General features: G+C 36.7%; 1 protein-coding gene across 1 annotated transcript in view; it reads left to right on the plus strand.

Annotated features, from left to right (window-relative positions):
- LOC131775896 (uncharacterized) overlaps positions 1–3,600 on the plus strand; it is a 34,176-nt gene extending 30,576 nt beyond the window's left edge. The window contains exons 14-21 of the mRNA XM_066168915.1: positions 10–120; positions 560–750; positions 1,422–1,544; positions 1,781–1,851; positions 2,020–2,060; positions 2,253–2,349; positions 2,435–2,534; positions 2,867–3,600. Coding sequence (XP_066025012.1) covers positions 10–120; positions 560–750; positions 1,422–1,544; positions 1,781–1,851; positions 2,020–2,060; positions 2,253–2,349; positions 2,435–2,534; positions 2,867–2,923 — 791 coding nt within the window. The 3' untranslated portion in view covers positions 2,924–3,600. The remainder of the gene's footprint in view (positions 1–9; positions 121–559; positions 751–1,421; positions 1,545–1,780; positions 1,852–2,019; positions 2,061–2,252; positions 2,350–2,434; positions 2,535–2,866) is intronic.
- The last annotated feature ends 12,688 nt before the right edge of the window (positions 3,601–16,288 follow it).

The following is a 16,288-nucleotide window of genomic DNA, read 5'->3' on the forward strand; positions in this document are numbered from 1 at the left end:
ACGCTCCAGCAAACGCTACTGAATCGGACAAGAGAGATCTTATGAAAGAACTTGACACAATGAAGCAGCTGAAACCACATCCTTATGTCATTAAACTTCTGGGATGCGTTACAGAATCTGGTATGCTTTGGTTATGCAGGTCTATTTTTGCTGTACAAATTTTTCTTATGATTTACTTTGTAACGCTTTCTCGTCATTGATAATTTGCCTCAGTGGAAGGGTGACCGCATCGCAATTGAACAAAACAAACAACCATCGCATAAGGTAATTTTATCTTATTTTAGCCAACACGTTTAGCCAGACGTTCCTGGATTTACTGATAGACTAAGACCGAATATTTGCCACTGAACAGATCATTCTGTTGTAGAAGCAGAAACGCTTTTTGTAAGGGAATAATTGGTCTTTTTGTTGATAATTGATAGTTAATGATTGATAGTTTTTCTTGTTTTCATGCGATTTCTTCAAAAGTGTTGACTATGACTGGGCTATTCATCTATTTCAATTACTACTTTTTTTTAAAAGAAAGTAACATATTAATTAAATTGTTTAATTTCTTCAGAACAGCTGTTGGTTTTGATTGAATATGTGCCTTTTGGGGATCTGCTGGGTTACCTGAGAAAGAGCCGTGGATTAAAAGACACTTACTACAAAGACCCAGATATCAAACCACAAACAAATCTGACGTCACAGCAGCTGATGAAGTTTGCTTGGCAAATTGCTGATGGAATGAGTTACTTGTCCGCAAAATCTGTAAGTTAGTTAAAAACACAAAAGACAAACAATTCTATCGTCATGTTAAGCTCTGGCATGGAATACTATGTCTTCACAAGATCACGCCTGGGAGATGCAGACGTATTCTTACCGTCTTGTCGAGGCTATTTCTTTAGGGCCAGGAACCCTCCCGATTTTGACGTCATCATATAAGTTTTATTTCAATGCGAGAATGGCGATATTTGTGCATCATTGCAAGTGTACCCCATCGAAATAAAATATCTGGGTTTTTCTCGTGTGAGCAAAGGCAGAGACGTGAAGGAATAGGATCTTTTAAGATATTCAGCCTAAACTGAGTGTACAACAAATATCCATTTTAGTGACAAGGAAGAAAAGGAATTAAAACTTCAACTTAAAAAAATCGTCTTTGGTCGCTAAACTGCTTCATTACAGAATCCTATTTCGATTAAAATGTTAAGGTAAGCGTTCTTTGAAATGACTACGTATTGCAAAAAAAAAGTAGTTTGCTTCTCTTTGGAATATGGAGCAGTTATTGTAGTAGTTTTAATTTTCTGCCATCTGGAAGAAAAAGAAATACACACACCATATTATGTTGCTAGATATTTCTATTTTCCTCTCTGAACCATTTCATTTCAGTTCTTTTTCATCTACAATCGCTAATTTTTGCTGTTACATCAATTCTTTCTTAGATCATTCACCGAGACCTTGCGGCCCGTAATGTGTTGGTTGGACAAAAGGAAATGTGTAAAGTGACAGACTTCGGAATGGCCAGAGATGTGCAGCAGGAAAATATTTATGAACGAAAGACAAAGGTAATCAAGAAAAAGGGGAGGTGAGGGCGGTATCACATTTCGTTCAGTTTAGTGATCTTTGACATCATTGTTGTGGTTGAGCTGATATATTCCTGATTTCGATCATGAATTCCTTGGGACCCTAATGAAACTATCAGCCATGCGTATACGAGTACAATTTTAAATATCACTATTTCTGACTACTCGCTTCATATAATTCTCGAGCTGTTTCACAAAGTGATATTTAAAATCTTTAGGGCCGTCTTCCCGTGAAGTGGACAGCTTATGAGGCCTTATTGTATGGTAAATATACCACCAAAAGTGACGTGTAAGTATACCTGATTATTACCCGTAGCAGTTTATCAAAAATTTTATCAATTTTAATCAGGACTTGAATTCTATGCTTTGTCAAAGAATACATATATTTTATTCGTCGTATATACTGTTTATGTCTATAGTCACTTAATTTATATTCGTTTGATTTGTCTTTCTGCAGATGGAGTTATGGAGTTCTATTATACGAGATTTTCACCATAGGTAACATCGAATGGAATTTTATGAGGCTCTGTAGATGTTTTTTGCTTTATACCATGTTTAATTAAACAATGTATCGTGTTCAGTGAGACAAACGTAATGAGCTTCAAACTACATCTAGTGACAAAGGTGATGTTTCATTGAAGGTCGTTTTTTTGTCACATTTATATTTCGATGGTCTTGTGGTTCTTCCAGGCGGTTCACCTTACCCACGAATGGATGGAAGAAAAATTGCAAACTTACTCCAGGATGGATACAGGATGCCTAAACCCCAACACGTCGATGAAAAATTGTAAGTTTTCTTTATTTACTTGTTCTCCCTCGTCGTACAAGGAAACATTCTTTAATTCTTTAACAGATTATTTGAATAATACCAGGTATCAGATCATGATGAAATGCTGGAAGAATGACCCAGACTCAAGACCAACTTTCACTGAATTGAAAAATCAGCTTAAGGACATGGAAACCCTATACAAGGTCAGAATTTTGATCAATATGAAAGTTTTTTTTTTTCACGTAAGACCGACTGGCTAAGGCTCAGCTAATAAGGGTTAAAAGTAACAGCATTGAGCTTAAATAGCGTCTCAATGACAATTGAATGTCTCAATGACATTAAACACCTTATGGTTATTTAAAAGATCATAGGATGATTGCAAAACTGCATTGAGACGCACAAAGAGTAGCAGACGACGACGCCATAAAATACTTCCTCCTTGAATTTGTTTTGGTGTGAAAACCTGACCACTTGTGAGGATAACCACTTAACACTTTTTTAATGTTGCTGATTATTATATTATTTTTCTCTGCAGAAGCTAATTGACATGAAAATGTACGACAAGCAATTCTATGCAAACGTCGAGGATTGAACGGTGTAGTTAGATACACGTCCACAGTGTATGACTGGCTGACAGTTTGAACACTTCGCCCTGACAAGTTTCAGGGATTAATCATCGTTTCCTTACACGCTTACTTGGTAGAAATAGCCATGTTGCGTTTAGCAGTTAGGCTGTTACACTGTAATTCAATTGACTTCATATTCTTGAACGCTGAAACGCTTTTATAAGTTTACCGATAAAGTTTAATCTCATTTTCTCTTTAACATATTAAGTACTTACATATATGCCTCGACACAAGCGTTTGAGTTCAGTTTATTTTCTGGCTCAATTCTGAGGTGATGATGAGATCTCGCTCTAAAAGCCATAGTTGTGTACAATTTTAATAAATTGCTTAAAATTTTTGCCGCAAAACCCGCTTGTTTTTAGGAAAGCTAATCGTGCGCATAAATTGATTTCCCAAAGACTGCCTTTACTTGCGATACCAACTCGAAATGCTTTTATACGGAATTCTAATCAAAATTATACTTGGCACATTACTTCTGCAAGAAAGTTTGTTGTTTGGCCTAATAGGCCGATAGTTTTCGCGTACTAGATACTATTACTCAACGAAACTGGTCGTAGGTACGGGTTGAAGTCTTTTTTTCTTGGATACGTTGCTAATGTAATAACTGTAATGTTTTTTATATAATAAAAGTGTTGAAAAGTTCTGAGTTGACTCTGTCTGCATGATGATGCCGTACACGAGTTCACATTTTTCTCTTCACGAAATTGATCTAATATATCTTGACCCATCTCTGTAGATCTCTCCTTTGAAGGAAGGACAAAACCAAACCTAAAAGTAAAGTAACAGAGCTTCCGGAAGTGCAAAAAATCGCTTGTACGTGTTTCAGGAGACTTACATCCAAGAGACTATGTTCTCCGGTCACTCTCAGTAGAGGTTAAGAGTCCATCAATCTTACATAATTATAAACTAGGTTACCTTTTGGTCAAAACCCTTCTTTCCTCAGCTGATATAAATAATTGCACTAGAAACAGTACCTAATATTAAAATAACGCTCTTTCAGTCTGGAGTAGAGGATACCTGAGGAATAGTCTTAACATTTAAATGAAGGAGAGTTTAGCGTCTGTTTGGAAATAGTCCCTAACGTTGTTTTGTTTTTTTTAGGAGTCGCTCCTTGGTAAGAATATTACACGTTGTTTGATAAGGTAGTTGGGTTTGTAGGAGTATCATAAGTGTTCTTTCTGTCGGTTAAATCATACCTTAACAGCTGTGTTCAGCAGTTAATAATTGATATTCTCTTTCAAAATATCCAATCACAACGAGAACCCTATCCTCTTCTCTTGCACTTTGATAGGGGTTTACGCTGCTAGTCTTGAGTCACTTAGATTGCAGTTCTGCCGAGATAGGACATAATCAACTAACAAAATAATTAGTAACCGTTGCAGCTATCAAATGGTTGGCATTCAGCTTTACATAGAGACAGAAACTATCAAATGGCCTTTTAGTCAAAACTGATTTGAGGTCTACTCTGATTTCGCTTTACAATTCATTCTGCTTTCTATCGAGAAAGAACGTCATAAAATTGTGGCCGATGATCTACAACGATTTCTGAGAAGAGAATCATTATTTCGTTTTTGATCATCAGTTTTACAAACCCAAAAAGTCTACACCAGTGCCTTTTATTAAATGACTCTGTTTCACTTGTGTTACGTAGTCAAGTGTGCAGAAAGTTTACGTAGACATTATACATGCAATATTCCTACATATTCCTTTAATTTTCATTTTCCTCCATCGCGAGATGCTTTCTCTGACCAGAGGTCCGAGTCTGTTGGTCATCAACACCATACATTCGTCAAACACAGTGGTTATTCCTTCCACCACATTCTTCGCTGAAACGACAGCTAGTTCTAAAATCGTAACATAAAAAGCGATGCGACTAAACGATGTCGCACTGAATTATTGGACCTCCCGCCAAGCTCAAAGGATCAAACCCTTAATTTCATTGATATTGAGAGGTCGCGTACATGCTCTTCACTAAACTCAAAGAGTGCTGGTGATTTTTCCTTTTTTCAAATCATGAAAAATCATTCTTGAATTCTCATTCTTAACAGTGTAGCACATGCTATGTGTATGCTTGACATGTAATTTATAAATCAGTATCAGTATGACCATGCATACTAACTTAAACAATGGAACAGAATGTGATGTTCTGGAGGGATGTTACTAAAAACGATAAACGATGAACGAGTAGGGAAGAACGGAGAACTCGGTCTTTAGAGTAATCTGCTAAGACGGTAAATTAAGCTGTTACTGAAGCGTTTTGACTTGAAATTTGACTTCAAAAGTTTAGTTGAAGACGATAGAAATTGCAGGTGAGCTAGAAATCGGGTATTTGCATCTGTTGGAGAATCAATCGCTCCGCCATTTTTCTTTTCTAAAAGCGTCTAAATGAAGTTATTTTTTAATCTGGAGAACTCAACCAAAGACTAGAACAAAAATTAAATCACTTTTGGTTCGCTTTTACATCAGGCGATCAAGCGGGAAGCCTTTGTTTTGCCATAGTGTCTTGAACTAAACGGTACACACTAAAGATGCGTAGAAAGTGCTAAGAAAAAGATCTCCCGACTTCCGACCACATTTCGCGTAACAAAGAAGTCTCTTCTTTTTCATTCCGATATGTTGCTTTTGGTGTTACACACGGCAGAAGTTCAAAAGAAATCTTTGAATACGTCTTTCTTAATCAAATATAACGAGAAGTATGCGGGTCACAGTGGCGAAAAATGAAGAAAAAGACACAAAGCAGAAAACAAACAAACAAGGACAATGATTTTATCTACTCACTTTGCCTCTACTTCTCAGTGAGTCAGCAATATTGAACACAAAAACTTCTGTGCACTGTAATCTAAATATTTTAGGTTTAAAAGTGAATAACAGCTGAAAGTCTTTTAAGGTTTACCTTTCGTCGTGAACGCCGCTGGTCACGCACACGTCGAGGAGTCCACAAACTTCTTGAAAACTGCTATCTATCTATATAATATAGATTTAGCCAAGCCTAAAAGCGGAGCTCTAGTTAGGTTATTTTCCAGCCCTTCATTATACTGAATAAAAACTGTAATAAAACTCTTCAGCACTGATTGTAGAAGAGTTTCCTCAAGGGGATATAGAGACAAGGGCCCAGTTGTTCGGAGGCGAATTAGTGCTAACACAGGGTTAAATTTTAATCTGGATTTCTTTACTCCTTTGTTCGAAAGCCTTTTTGGGATCATTTCCTCTATTCTATATCGAGCATCCAATCGTCAAATTCTTAACAAAAAGAATTATATTGAATTTCTTTTAAAGCTTTCAGATCTGAAATCAGAGTTCACACCAACCCTTGGTTATCTTAACCCAGCTTTGAACAACCCAGCCCAGTCCGGAAGTTGGGGAGGGGGGAAACAATTGACGAAGTCTGGAACCTGGGGATGATGCTCTCACAACTTGCAAGGCGATCAACACGCATGTTAGTCAGTGGTATCTTTAAACAGCCTGAGATCCTCGTTGTTGTTCCGGATGTTTTGAGCAAATTTTCGAAGATAGAGAATGTTTTCTTCTTCAGATGAAGTGTATGATGTCAGGATCAGTTACAATTATATTCTATTGAGCGTGACTTATAATTGCAGTTTAGAAAATTGAGCCTTAATAACTTTCATGCGTTAAAATACAAACAATTTTCTCTTCATCTATGTGCCCTAAACATTACAGGGGAGGAGGCACGTAAAAGTAAAAACATGAATTAAAAAAGGAGGGCCCCCATTAATTTCAGTCCAAATTAAAGGAGGATCCTTGCCTTTCCAGATTCCAGCCCTTTAAAACTCCCGTATCTTGAAACCAATTCCGTATATCAAAGTTTCGTTTAGGTATAAGCATTGATAAGAAATACCATGCATTAATGAAAGCTTGAGAAAGAGTATTTAATACAATCTAAATAACACTATTACATGTTATAATGCGGTAACTTACACAGCGAAATTATATAATCACACAATTCCAGACAAAGGAAGTCAGGTTCATATGGCAAACAGTTATAAATTTATACAAAGTTGAAAGTTTTAAAGCTGAAAGATATACATTACAGTCATTACACCCTATGACTGACATTGATGAGACTGACATTTCAATTACTCCAGCAAACTGTAATCGTCAGAACCTCAAGCTGCCCCAGTAAAATCCCGCCATCTTATTCCCACGTGTCCATGACCTCTCAAAAAGTTAGAACTGTGAAAACAATAATTTGCTGTTATTCTTAGAACCACAGCAAAAAACAGCATGTGTTTGTCACCTTAGCATTTTTCCTTCGTTGCTTCTCAGCTGCATACCTGTTAGTGCCCTGATGGCAATCATACACACGCTTCTGAGTGATAATAAAAGGAACTCCATCATATGTGATCCTTGGTTGGGACATTGCAGTCTGGGGAACTTAAAAAAATACCTCTGTGACAAATCAAAAGGGCACTGAAGAGACATTTATTCATTCATTCAGTCATTCATTTGTTAATTTTGTCCAGTAGTCAGTCAATCAGTCGGTCAATAAGTCTGTGCGGGAGTCACGTGCTGTTGGTATTGACTTTTGGATCAGATCTGAAATAGGATATCGATCCTAAATGGCAAAATTTACGTGAAGACGTCACCAGAAGGTAGGCCGATTGAAATAAACGACCTGGAAGATCTAGAAAACATACAAAGAAAACACGAAATTCCTAGGGATAATAAACTGTACGGAAAATGGGGACGTAAACCGAACAGGAGAATGAGGATGGAACACTCTCAAAATCTTTATGGTTTGTTTGTTGTGTATAGGTATGTGTGTGTAGATGATATTATTATCAATTTCACTATTGTTGTTTCTATCCAAACTTGCCTTCGATTTTATTTGGTTTTGCACCGATTTTCATACATGTTCATCGACCACTTTGTTTTGTTGAAATGGCTAAGTAACAACATAATTTTTTACTCTTACTATTGCATGTTTTTTTCTCTTCCAAGTAATAAGGCTAATCTTATTCGCCATCTGTTATTTAGCAAAATGTACATCGACAAACCTCGCCTAATTATTCTATGTCGCGTATGTTAAAACTGCTTTCTCTAAATGTGCGAGGATTACGAAATGGTAACAAGCGAAGAGCAATTTTCTCATACTTAAAAAAGTCAAAAAGCTATAATCTTTTGTTTGCAAGAAACCTACTCATCACCCGAAGATGAAAAATTGTGGTCTACAGAATGGGGCGCCAGTATAATCTATTCGCACGGAACCACACACTCAAAAGGAGTTTGCATTCTTTTAAATCCCAGCTCACCTTTCAATTTAAGTAGCATTCAAATGGATGCCGAGGGAAGCTTCTTAATTGCAAAACTTACAATAGAGGAGAATACTTTTTCATCACAAACATTTGCAGTCCAAATAACTGTCACGACCAAGACGACTTTATAAAAACACTAAGCCAACAACTTATGTCTAAAACTGATATATCAAAAGTCATCATATCTGGTGACTAGAACATCACTCTTCATTGAATTGACAAACTTGGTGGTCTTCCGTGGAAGGCTACAAGCGGTAGAAATACACTCGTAGCTCTCATGGAGGAACTAAACCTTACTGATGTTTATGGTGAACTGCATCCAAAGTCTAAATCCTTTACTTACATTTCAAAATCGTTGAACCTAAAATCGAGGATCGACTACTTTCTTATTCCGCGCTCGCTTTTTTGCGATGTTAGACAAGCGGAAATTCGAATTTCGACAGCGCCAGACCATAACGCGATCTTCTTAAGTATCCGCTTTAAAAGTGAGTTCAATAGAGGTCCAGGTTTATGGAAATTTAACAACACACTGTTGGAAGACAATAACCATAAAGAACTGATTCTACTATCCACAAATATTAAGAAAATACTCCGAAGTTACAGATAACCAGCTTCTATGGGAATTAATCAAGATGGAGTTATGCACAAAAAATATAGGATATTCAAAAGATGTAAATTAAGAAACAAGGGAGGGGCTCTTCAGAAGGAGTTACAAGAAATAGACTTTACAAAAAATTTGACCTTAGCTCACAAGCAGTCTCTCTTTCGCTATAAGTAAAGCCAGTGAGGACAAACAAGAATATAATTAAAAGTACTAGCAAAGTTAAGCTGGCGCCGGAAGAAGTGTAACGCACGCTTTCAATATTTTCATTTTCTTTGCCCCTGATGTTAGAGCAAAGAGATTGCTCGCAATCTATTTTGACCTACTTGAGAGGCTCGATTGCCTGTACAGAGCACTTTCAAAACGGCTCTCATAGAACAAAAAAAATACAAATTCTCGTACGGGCCTGAAATTTTTTTCAGGTCCTACTTACAACTACTAGTTTCAGTAGTGTTCTTAGCTGCGAGGATCTTCTAATTTCATCTTTCCACCGCAGTGCAAATATGTGAATTTTCATATATCTAAATCTTCATTCACTCGGATGTTTATTTGTACCCAATTCATTGACCAGCTCCCAGTTGGCTTGTTAGCTCAATTGGTAGAGCGCTGCACCGGTATCGCAGAGGTCATGGGTTCAAATCCCGTACGGGCCTGAAATTTTTTTCAGGTCCTACTTACAACTACTAGTTTCAGTAGTGTTCTTAGCTGCGAGGATCTTCTAATTTCATCTTTCCACCGCAGTGCAAATATGTGAATTTTCATATATCTAAATCTTCATTCACTCGGATGTTTATTTGTACCCAATTCATTGACCAGCTCCCAGTTGGCTTGTTAGCTCAATTGGTAGAGCGCTGCACCGGTATCGCAGAGGTCATGGGTTCAAATCCCGTACGGGCCTGAAATTTTTTTCAGGTCCTACTTACAACTACTAGTTTCAGTAGTGTTCTTAGCTGCGAGGATCTTCTAATTTCATCTTTCCACCGCAGTGCAAATATGTGAATTTTCATATATCTAAATCTAAATTCTAACGTTTTGGCTAATAAAGATTTACTATAGAGGGTGAGATCAGTTGAGAGGGTGCTCAGATGCATGGTTGTCCATGCTGCCATTTATTTTAGTGGTGTACATTTTCCTGTAAAAAATTAAGATTAGCGTCATAATCTACATACAGCAAATCTAAGTATGCTGAATAACAAGTCAAATTCACCCATGAGTACGATGATGTACAATTACGTCCCGACGAGATTGCTTGTGTGATATTGAAGAAATGTAAAATGGTTTCCGTGTTTACATAGCCTGATGTAAACATGCGGGAGGTTGGGAGAACACTCGATAAGCGTAGGAAAATGCTTAATAACATCCTCCGCTGATGTTCAACTGCTACAATGTCAATATGGTTTTCTTCTCGAGCTTGAGGCAGCTGATTTTCGTGTCGTTTGTCTATTTCAAGCGTTAGCTTAACCTCAAAATCGAGCTTTTCCTTAAAATCATGTTACTGAAATGGCAGTTATGGGAGCTTTAGCAATGATTTGACTTCTCAGTAGTGCTCTGACAAGATTCTCACCTGTCCCGATCATTTATTTTTAGAAACTCTATCGATGACTTTCTTGTTTGGAAAACTCGACAGCGCTGTCTGATGGAGACAAGAAAAGAGCACGAGAAATTCTGTCTTCCCCAGACGCGTTACACTATATGTCGTCGGAGGAAAGCTACGAAGACGAAGCAGTAGAACCAAGGAGTGGCCCAGAACCACGAAAGATCAGAAAGCTTTCATGGGAGAAGAGCAAACTGAGGAATATTGAAGAGAAACTGGATGAGGCGTATTTCGCCGGACTAACTGAGAAGCAACGGTTCACAAGTGCACGTGTGAACCGGACTGAGGATGAATCACCACGCCTTCACCCAACTAACGGCCCTCGTTGGACTGTACGCAGCGACTAATTCAATAAATTTCCAGAACATTTGAAATTTTATACATACCAGCCGTAAATTTTTTTTAATGTTCATTTGCTAAGAAAGTAATTTCATGCATGTTATGTTCAAATGACGAGGACGACGAGCGAATATATACGTACTTTTTAAATAAAAAAAAAATTAATTGTTACCGGTCGATCGATTGAAGAAAACGAAAATAATAAAATAAATTGATTGAACCTGTGAAATAAATATAGCTCTTGTATTTTACAGAGTGGAGCATAGATTTCGCAAACGGACGGTAAAAGTCTGTTATGGGTTGTATAAAACCGCACGATCACAACATATTTACCTGTCCTGTTATGAAAGAGGAAAATCAAGAATAACGAGTACTGAAAGAGTCCAATATATAGAGGAAACAAGAAAAAAAAGTGTTTCTGGAACAAAACCTAGTGTTTCAGTCCCCTCTTGGTCTGAATACGTCAGCAGAAACAAGAGAAAAATCTGTTTCCGAAAAGTAAACTGGTATTTCCGTCGACATTCTGTCTGATTACCTCAACGGAAACAAGAGAAAAACGTGTTTCCGGAACGTAACTTTGTATTTCCGTGAACGTTTAGGTCTGATGACGAAAACATATAGAAAAGTGGTACGGTTCCGCTGTGACCGCAGCAATGGAAACACGAGTAAACTTCATCAAACCGACAGCGGAAACGCCTGCTAACTGTCGTGTTTCCGCAACGGTTTCACATATTTCTTCCACGTTTCCGTCTACGAGATCAAAACAAACTTTCTTCACTACGTTCAATTAATTGCCGCCATTCCATCGGACTTAAAAAGAAAGTTGCCACAATGGAAGTACCCTCGCAAGAATTGTTAAACACAACTTAAATATCTTCTTCATTGATTCCTACCCTAAATTTAACAGAAATACGCTGCAGAAACTATTATAAAATTATCAGTGGAAACTGTATCACCGAGCTGACTGGTATTAAAAACTGGAAAAACAAATTCCCTGATTTTCACAGATTGGGGAGAAATTTTTCGTTCATATATAAATCCACAAAGGATAACAAATTAAGACAGTTCTTGTTCAGGTTACTGTACAGAATAATAATGACCAAAAAGGAGTTCTTCAAATTCAGACTAGTTGAGGATGAAGAGTGCACTCTTTGTTTCCAACCAGACTCTATAGAACATGCGTTTTTAGACTGTACAGTAACAACAGCGTTTTACTCGAAAGCTATATCATGGTTCAACCAGGAAAATGACACCGACATTACACTTTCAAGTAAACTAATAACTTATTTAACGACATCCCACGTTTAACTCACCAAACCGATTACCCAAGGCGCAGACTACATCTTTTCGTCATTATTCTAAAAGAATACTTTTACACTTCTAAATGTTTAGAAAAGAAACCTAACACGCTATACTACAATGGCAAAGAGAGAAATGCGCTCTTCCCTAAATTAAAGATTTCCCCAAGAAGCCTTTTTTTTCTGATTTAACTAGCCAGTTGAAACAGACACACTAAATCAGAGCCCAAAATCTTATCTTTTTTTTCTACCAGCACTGTCTCTTAATTTACTCTGTAGTGTTCGTACAAAGTAACTAAGGTGCCGTTTTGTAAAGTACTCAAGAAATTATAAGTAGGCAAGTGAGCTTAATTAACGAATTGCGAGTTTTGTATTGTAATGTATTGTAAGTCATGTTCTGTTTAGTAATCAATGTAAGTAACATTACGCTGTAAGTGACTGTTAGTAAGTGACCGTTAGTATAAGTAGGAAATACGTATTGGTGACTAATCCAATAAGTACAGTAATGTAATAAGTGGAGTGATGTTGAGTAATGTAAGTAGAGTAATGTAATGTAAGTTTAGTTCTGTACAAATGTTTCTTCAATAAATGTTTATTAAATCAATTAAAAAAATTATATCGAAAACCACATGTAAACCCCCCTTTTTTCAGGCTAACCACCAAATTTAAGCCATTGAAGTTCAATGGTGCTTTCATGTTTTATTCTATTCCAATTTTTGCGAAAAAAACTTGAAAAAAACAACGACAATAACAACAAATTAAGTGAACTACACACCTGCCTCTAAAAATCAGAATAAAGAGTAGATTTCATTTTCGGTTTTTATGAAATGCTACAATTGGAAGTTTTTGGATCCCCTCCCCTCTTGGTCTCCCCATAACCCCTACACCTCTGCATCCCTCCATTTAACATTCCCTCTCGTAAGCAGAGTTCATGTAAGACGCCCCTCTGACTTTAGACTTACCTTTACCAACACCGTAGCTGTAATACAGAACAAAGCTAGTTGTTGTTTCCACTTCGTGTTCGTGCAGTGGCTTCTCGGCTGATTTTACTTCGGCACAAGACTGAAAGTCTTAGAGATGACATAGTTCGAAGATACACGAATGAGCTAATACCAAGATAGAGGTAATCTTGGGGAAAATTACCCTCTAAAAAATTGATTCGATTTCATTTTCCCGCACTTCTTGCTATGTACTGACTGAGTTTGCGCGCCTGGATTGCGTAATTATTTCGCTCGTGATCCGCTTGATTTCAGTTTCCGGCCCAAGGAATACGGCCCTTGAAAAAGAATCCAGCTTCATAACGCGCGCGTGATCGATATCGGTGCCATTGAGTCACGCTCATTCGACACATTCGTAAGTTTCACACATAGTTTACTCTGAATGGAACGTTACTCCGAAAGGAAAGTTTCTACAATTCATGCAAATGTTCCAAGTGTATAGGTTAGATCGAGTTTTCTTCCATAAATTGCACTATTCGCCATGTTGTTTAGGCAATTTTGCCGACTACGGCCGACAATTTCACGAGGGTGATCGTGACACTCGGTCCCAGTCTCAAAGCGAAGAGGGGCCTTTTCTTCTATCCTTTCAGGGGAGTTTTGTAAGATTAAGGCGCAACCTGCCTCATTGACGCATCAGCGAAGGTCTGATAAGATGGTGTCTTTCCGTGATTATGAAATTTACTTACTCTTTCTTCTGCTGGTAAAGTTTAACGGGTCAGGTAATTGTGAAATTTATTCTCCTGCAAAGGATGTTACAGTGTTTTTTACCAAGTGCTATTTTAAGCTTAGAAACCGAAAACGCCGACCCTTAATTTCTGAACGTGATGTTTGTTAAATGTATTGATGTATTTTAAATTTAAGATATGATGTTGGAATTTCAATGACGTGATAAATGAAGTCTGAATAACTATTATGCGATAGAAATCAACACGTTCACATACTTTCAGAATATAACATCAACATTCAAACTAAGAAGTGCACTATAATCTTGATTAGTGTGAGTCGTCTTCTTAGCCATGAGAAAAGTTCCTGCTTTGTCAGGTGGCTTTCCATTACAAACATGATGGCTGTGGAAAACCAGGAAAGAGTTGCCATCTGTACCTAAACTCTCTTCCTTGCCATCCATTACTCATCATAGGGAAGAGTTGTTAACAATTTTCCACTCATTATTGGTTCAAAGAATGACCTCAGCAAGAATAATTTCTGCTAGCTAAGTTGAGTGTGATTTTTCCTCCAGGTAGCAATCATGTAAAGAAACTACATAATGCACTTGGTTGGATAATTGAGCTTTTCTTTGCTCAATTACCTACATGTGTGAATTGTTTATTGAATTGACCAGTTTTAAGCTTTATGCACATATGGTTGTGGTATCCCACACCGTCAACCATGGGCTACTTATTTTTGTTGTATATTTAGAAAAAGGTAAAGTTTTACTAAGACTAAAGTTTTTGAAATGTGTGTATATATGTGGGCTTATAATATACGTACTGAGATTTACTCCAAGCTAAATTTGGAAAAAAAATTGATTTGTAATGAGCTACACAAATTCTGATAGGTCAGATGGTCTTCCTCACAAGTGAGAAATGAGCATCTGACCAATCACAAATCATAGATGAAATTTTTGACCAGTAAAAACAATAGTATGGGTTTTTTTTGCCTTTGTGGTGTGGGGGCTTGCCAAAGTGAATGAAAGTGAATGGCAGCAATGTTTGCTGGGTGCGTACAACTGTAGGATCATGACTTCAAGGTTAAAAACAAGAAGTCAGCTGTTGGTGTAAACAAGTTAAATTAATTTATGAAGATAACATCAGAGAAAGCTGGATTTCATGAAAATTGGTGAAAGTCTTTCTGATTTCACCTCATGCAAACTGATCACAATCTTTGTCAAAATCTTTGCTTGATCAATTCCTAACATTCAAAATCTGAGGAACTAAAGTAGAATCCCCTCCAAAATGGTACAAAAGACTTAAATTTCTAGATTCTGACTCTGATAAGAAAGCATTATGGTCCACACATGACATGATTGATCATTGCATTGTTTTTGCTGTTGTTGTTGTTTTAACTTGTGTTATGTGAAGACTTCAATGATTAAATACCATTAGTATAATTGCTCAGGTGATTATAGAGATGCGCAATCCCTTATTGGTCAAGGATTGCATCATATCTCGCTAAAATCACCATGTGCAGGTGATTATAACAAGAGCACTAAATTTCAAAATGGCTGCTTTGCATTTTGTCAAATATCTGTGAGGAAGGGATAAAAGCAATAGTAGAAAATTAAACTGTTAAGAGCACAAAAGATATTAAATGATCACTTTATTAAACAAAAGGATGAAGATTTTACTGATTGAATGCAAAAAGCCTCTTAAAACTTCTCGCTAAACTTGATACAGGTAATCAACATAACTGTAACAAAATCTGGAAAATGCTTTCTTTATTTACAGAATTTATAATAGAATTTGAAAGCACCTGAGCAATTACTGTATACTTAAACAATTATTTGTTGAAGGTGAAGGGAAGATCAATAAATAATATTCACTCCACCTTAAGCAAATATTTCTTAATTCTTATTCATTATTATGTTATTTTAGCTTGTTGGGGCAATGGAACATGCTAAATATACCTTGGTTATACACTGTAGAACAGGGCAAGAATAGGGACAGAAGTGAAGCATGTGATCTTTTATTTTTTTTCCAGTTTTTAGACATGATTTTTTCAGCAGTGAACTTTAAAGCCAATAACAATTTTGTCCTGGTCACCGAGAACATTAAATGGTTTCTTTAATTTCTGTTGTTTTCTTCTTTCATGTACATCTTATTTGATGGGCAGATGCTCAGATAAGACCATACAACATTTCAAAAAATAGAAGCCAAAAGACTAGAAAATGAAATGAGTGGAATAATAAATCTCCCATTCAATGGTTTAAGATACATATAATATGTGTGGACATGTCTACTTTCCATTTTCACCTTGATAACTTCTTTTTAAAAAAATTTCTTCAAGTGTTCCACTGACTTTTAAATTTTGGGAATTCACCACTGAACACAGTCTGGAAATTAAAGAAAGTGCAACTTGTAAAAAACGATTTTCAAAAGGCACAGATAGTTACACACTACTGTTATTGAACCTTATTTCTTAGCTACAGAAAGTAAATTTCGAGCTGATTGATATCAGTGAATACCAATATAGTGCATATTTACTCTTAATGTTGTTACTGTTTACTCTAAA

The sequence above is a fragment of the Pocillopora verrucosa genome, chromosome 6, assembly GCF_036669915.1.
Source record: "Pocillopora verrucosa isolate sample1 chromosome 6, ASM3666991v2, whole genome shotgun sequence".
In the NCBI taxonomy this organism is placed as follows: domain Eukaryota; kingdom Metazoa; phylum Cnidaria; class Anthozoa; order Scleractinia; family Pocilloporidae; genus Pocillopora; species Pocillopora verrucosa.